The following is a 6,262-nucleotide window of genomic DNA, read 5'->3' on the forward strand; positions in this document are numbered from 1 at the left end:
TGGCTGCATTGACAGTGCAAAGACACAGAGAGTGTGCTACAAAAAAAAATCCCAAATCTAAAATATGAACCTGAAAATGAGCATAATATATCCCCTTTAACATATTAGGGGATTTTATATATATTGTGTACTAAAAGGCATAAAATGCAGTTCAAGCAACTGTTGTTAAGCTACATGATAAAAACAGAATGAACCCAAAGCTCTGCCCTTCATTAAGGTCACATTGCTTTCTCCTTTTAGATCAGCCCCTATTAAGAATCTGAAACAAAAGGGGCAAAGGGATGAATTGACAAGCTGCTGAGTTTGTGAGAGCACCCCTCGGGACGGGATCCATTGAGGGATCGATGCACCACAGGGGGCTCCATCACGCAGTATAAACAGTACGTTTAGTACAGGCTTGATGTCAGAGTGAGCTTCACCAAGGTGTCATGGATGACCTTACTCTTGTGCTGAACCCGGAGGGGATGCACTAGATAACCAGGTCTCCAAAACGCGATAAATGACTTTTGATAGAAACAGACAATTTACATGTTGGGTGCATCAAGTGTCCATTGAATAAAAAAAACTAAAAAAAACACACATACAAATGTGTCTGCATAATAAAAACTGCATTCCGTTTTCTTGTCCCACACTGACATTTCCAAGTCTGCTGCCAAACTGCATTACAGTAAATTCAATTTTGCAATTGTATTATTAGGCCTATTTTCTTTCTCTTTTTTCCCCCAAGTTTCACAACTAAACGAATAAAAGAGATAATCAGACACTTTTTTGTGAATATTCACAAAGTTGGTGCAAACAAACATACAGAGGACATATCAAAGAAATAAGTGAAAAGAAATATAATACAAAATACTCTGATTAAAATATGACAAAAACACCAAGAGCAACCCAAGACATTGAATGCATCTTTTTAGGCACAGTTACAGAGATTTGTTTTTATGGACTGTCATAGTTTCATATTTTTTCTGAATATTTCTCAATTTTGTTGAGTAGCGACCATTTAAAAGCTTTAAATCAATGGCATCAAATAATGTGCAAATGGTTGTTAAGTGCCATGGCATATAACAGATCAATAGCAAGATCTGTTTTGTTGTGTATCTGAGTAGTTTATGTAACACAGGAGTCAATATGATCCACCAGGTGGCTCTGCAAACTGCAGGCACAGTCTCCCTTGTGATGATGATGACTGCCCTTTTTATCCTTAAAAAAAGGAAAGTGAACACAGTTATGAACATTCTTAAAAAGAGAACGTAGACTCAGTTATGATTAGTTTATAAACAGTATTAATTTACTTATAGACCTTGCCCTAAATGACGTGAATTTGAGCTGAATTATTATTTAATTGAACAAATGTATGTGGGCCTTTTCCATTTATAATGCTAAAAGTAAAGAAACTTACACTTTCATGATCAGATGCAGCTGATCATTCCACGGAAAACACCTCCAGTGATTACTCACATAACTGATCTAATCACTAAAACAGTGAAACCCATTAACCATCAATCATCATTTTGCTTGAACTCAAACACGTCACGGCTCAGACCACGTTGCACAGCCTGGATACAAGTGGAAATGTCTAACTTGAGAGGTCCCTTTGTTTGACTGTAAGCTGCATGAAATAAATACTGTAAGTAGGCCGGCTGCTAATCTCACAGAATATGCAAAGCTGCAAACACCGGAGGCTGGATGAAGAGACAGAGTGTTTTGCGCTGAGTCGTTAGACAAAGTATTACATTCACAGAAGAATAATAACTTCACAGGATAACTACATTTTGATGCGAGTGTCGGTGGGTTCATTATAACATGGTTCAGTAACGACTGAGAAGGAGTGGGCAGATGGAGGACTGTCCATGATTCCGCCCGGGGGAAATAAACCGTGGATGCATTAAGTGGATATTTGAACGCTCAGAAATTGGTCGAAACATCTGTTGGGAGGCTGATAATACCTGAGAAATAAAATAGATATATTTCGGTCGAGGTATCCTTACTGGAGTACATCTTCCCGAGTCACCTGTTGGAGCGGAACTGCTCTCCCGTCAGTCCAGGTAAGAAGTCCCTGACGGAGTCACCACAGGCTTGTAGGCTATTAATGCTATCACTGTGTTACCCTTTTATATCAACCTTATCATGATGAATTTACCCTGGGACCTTTTATAATGTATACAATTATGAGGCGATACGATTAAGCCAAATATTCGCCAAAATGTAACTTTTCATGAGCTTATAAAAAAGTCATTTTTAGCTTTGTGCCAGACCATCCACATTATTTTAATGAAATATTTATTTCTCTTAAGAAGTTAGGGCAAATTTTTCAACGAATACAGGAACCCTTAATAGTATCACAAAACTTCAAAATCACCAAATTTAGATATACTGTATGTGGTTTTCACTGGACATAATGTTCATCAGTCAGTTTTAGGCTGCGTTGATAACTGTTCATTTGCAGATGTTGCAACAGGAAATACACCTGTATATTTGGTAGTCGAAAAGTATTTAAGTTGAAAACAAAACAATCTTACCTACATGAGAAAGTTTATTTGAGATGCTGTGGAGAATACCCATTATGTCTCCTGTTAAAATGTTTAAATGAGTCCTCTGTAAATTGGATGGTTTAACAGGCCTAGACTGAGCTGCAAAAAATGAAAGACAGGGGAGACAATTTGCTGTCATTTTTGGATTCTTCAGACTTGAATGCATTTATTTCAATGGACAGTCATTTTAGTTTAACTCAGCAAGAGACCACACAACTTGCTCGAAGCAGTATGTGGACAGTTCATCTAATGTGTTGTGACACAGTTATGATCTACAGAAATATCTTTTGCTTTCAGATTCGTGAAAAGTCAGCAATTTATATCTTTCCATTGTTGCATTTGCATGCATAATAATCAAGATGTTATTGTTGCAGCACATTTTCAGAATCTGCAGTACAGCCATGGGAGACGCCGGTGTTCCAAAGGGATGCGGTTCCAGTATCAGCTCCATATATTACAATCTGTGTGACCTGACTACAGTGTGGGGGGTCGTGGTGGAGGCTGTTGCTGCTGCTGGTGTGGTGACTTCCTTTATTCTGTTGGTCATCCTCATGGCCAGCCTACCGTTTGTGACAGACAAGAAGAGAAAGGGCATGGTGGCCCTGCAGGCTGGCATTCTGGTCTTTACCCTGGGACTCTTTGGACTCACCTTTGCCTTCATTGTAGGTCGGTACTCCACCAGCTGTGCGGCACGGAGGTTCCTCTTTGGAGTACTGTTCTCAGGTTGTCTTTCTTGCCTGGTGATGCACGGGTTGTGGCTCGCCCTGCTGGAGCGGAGAGGCCGGGGGCCAAGGAGCTGGATGTTATGTCTGGGAGCCTTGGGTCTGTGGATGGTCGAGGTGATCATCAACACTGAGTGGCTTATCATCACTGTGGCCAGGAGCCCACTCGGAGGTGTCATCCTCCCTGACCTGTCCTGCAGCATTGCTAACCAGGACTTTGTGATGGCACTGATCTATGTGATGGTTCTGCTGCTAGCTGTGGTGCTAATGGCTGTGCCCTCACTGACACACAAGCACGGGCAGTGGCGCCGTGATGGAGCCTTCATTCTGGTCACAGGGCTCTTCACTTTGGGTATCTGGGTAGCTTGGATTGTCATGTTCATCCACGGGAACAGAGTGGCCGGGAACCCCAGCTGGGATGATCCTACTCTGGCCATAGCTGTAGTGTCAAATGCCTGGGTTTTCCTCTTCCTCTACATCATCCCAGAAATCTGCTTACTGACCCGGGAGGACCCAGACCAGGAGCAGCCACTCGATGGAGATGAAGTTTATCCTGCCAGGAGCCTGGCTTATGACAACATCCTTAAGGAGCCAGAGCCACCCCACCAGAACATTTACTTGGAGAATAAAGCCTTCACTATGGACGAGCCTCCAACTGGTACGGCAACATTATGGTAGTGGTGAAAGTGATGAATCCTCAGAATCAAAATTAATCATCAGCACAGCACAGCACTCCAATGAAATTATTTATTTATGCATACAGGATTTGGTAAGACGCCATTTAGTATATAAACTGGCAATAGTTTTACATCTAAGCACGAGTAAGCTGAAGTGCAACAATGTAGCTAATGGGAGGTACCATCAATCTGCTGATGTCTCTAGCCCCAAAGGGGAAAAGAATGAAACAATTGGCTTATTATTATTTCTATTTTTGACAATATAGCAAAGAGCATTGACAATTTTGTTGTGTACTACTGTGGCGCTGTCTGTTGAACGTGTTGAATTAAGTGGTGCCTGCCTTTCACAGTTATTCTGTGGGATGTCCATTCCTGTTTACAAAAAATAAGGTGACAACATAATAGCTGTATTGTAACACACACGCTCTCTCTCATAAGTCGTCAAGTCCACAGATACTGACATTTTTTTGTATTAGAGAATTTTGAATTAGTGTCTTCCATTGCCCATGGGAATCTACTACAGAAAATATGTGCCATTCAGGAACCATGCCCCTTTTTTAGGACAAAAGTCTAATCTACTTACTGAAGGTCGTGTCCCAGTCAGCCACCACATTACAGTTACACAATCTTTAACTAATGAAATTAATTTACTTCTACACAGCATTTGCAGGGAAGTCTTACACTGTCATACTATAAAAACTAGTGTTACCTGTGAACAATTCAGAGGCCACTATCAGGACTATATTTGCAGCACCTGATCCTGTTGATAAACAGAAAGAGGAAATGGTGACGGCAAAATGTTTGTTTGTCAGGTTGGAAAACAAAAGGAAATTTTCATAGTGTGACACTGTCACATCAAATTTAAAACATAATGTACTGTGGGGTGCTTTCAAGCTATACAGTATTCAACTTGTATGAGGCATCTAATTTATCCTGACAGATGCCGTAAATATTGATTCACTGAACTGGTCGGTTTGAGTAAATGTATGTTGCTACAGAGACTGTCATGTCCTCTTTAAACAATGACAGATGTGTGCCGTTTCTATTCATTTACTGTGGAACGTGTGTAAAGTCTAAAAATACAAAGTAATGGAATGAACAATTTTTCTTTACCAGTACCAACAAAGCCAGTGTCTCCATATGGTGCTTATAATGGGCAGCTACGAAGCTGTGTGTACCAGCCCACTGAAATAGCTCTGATTGCCAAGGGTCTTACGAAGGTGAGTACACAATATTTTACACCACAGAACCTCCTCTTCTTTCACATCTGCTGAAATAATCACTTCTCCATGGTTCTTTACAGATGGACAAAGATATGATGATACCTCGAGCTAGAGCCCCCTCTCTCAATCCAGGAGGTAGCAGCTCCCTGCCTCGTTCAATTGAGTCCCCGCCGTCTTAAGGACTGTCAGACAGGCAGTGCGAGTCGAGGTCACCTTCGTACTCCCGTTGTTACAGCTATGAAATCTCCACCAGGGGTTTGTTCTCCCCTCAGTGTTTCTTGTATCAAATGTAATGTATCCTTTCTCTTCCTTAGCAAGAAGCTTTAAATACACTGTGGTAATCTCCAGCAATGTTCAGTAACTCTTTATTAATCCGTCTCGTTTCCACTGATGTTTGTGCACTGCTGGTCTGTTCTGTATCACAAGAACTGTCACAAATAAAACATTAAATGACTGACAACATCAGAGATGGACAAGCTTATATAAACTATGGTATACATAGCCAAAGTCATTTTTATATGGAGAGGTTGTACCTTATATTTCATTGTTATTCTTACTTTATGGCAACAAGTGCCCCAAACCTTTATCACTGTCCAGCTTTGCTCACTTGTAGCTTCACTTAACAAGGACAATCAAGACAAAGAGTTTCATCTCTTTTGGAAAGCAATGACTTTGCCTTCTAACTAAGAGAGACAAAAAACTATTGTCACTACTTTTTACATTTCCACAAAATATATATTATTTACAAATGTTGAATGTTATTGTGTTTTCACCAATATGTTTTTCTTGTTGTGAATTATGTTGTGATTCAGATCTCCTCTGAAAGTCACGAGTTTGCAGTGCCTATAAAACTATGAATAATGTAAAAGGTGTAAAGTGTAATTTATTTATCATGTAAAAGATTACTTAAATACAGTTGGATCTTTGGATTGTTACAGGTGACAATTTATGAGGAGTCAGATGTGGGATAATGCAAGAGGAAGTGTGACAAGGAGCACCACGTACAGAGCAGTTATTTTCATATTGTTGGGTTGATAAGCTTTACAGCTTTACCTGGGGCCATGTGCAGGGATGCCATACTGTGGTGTCTGGGTGTGCACTGCTGAACA

General features: G+C 40.4%; 1 protein-coding gene across 1 annotated transcript; it reads left to right on the plus strand.

Annotated features, from left to right (window-relative positions):
- Window positions 1–2,932: 2,932 nt before the first annotated feature.
- Window positions 2,933–5,332, plus strand: LOC310959797 (G-protein coupled receptor family C group 5 member C-like; the record flags this gene model as incomplete). The annotated part of the gene is made up of 3 exons (XM_083931256.1): window positions 2,933–3,911; window positions 5,047–5,150; window positions 5,234–5,332. 3 exons carry the CDS (start codon window positions 2,933–2,935, stop codon window positions 5,330–5,332), a joined length of 1,182 nt encoding a protein of 393 aa, XP_083787382.1.
- Window positions 5,333–6,262: the final 930 nt, after the last annotated feature.

The sequence above is a fragment of the Echiichthys vipera genome (assembly GCF_963691815.1).
Source record: "Echiichthys vipera genome assembly, chromosome: 17".
Classification (NCBI taxonomy): Eukaryota; Metazoa; Chordata; class Actinopteri; order Perciformes; family Trachinidae; genus Echiichthys; species Echiichthys vipera.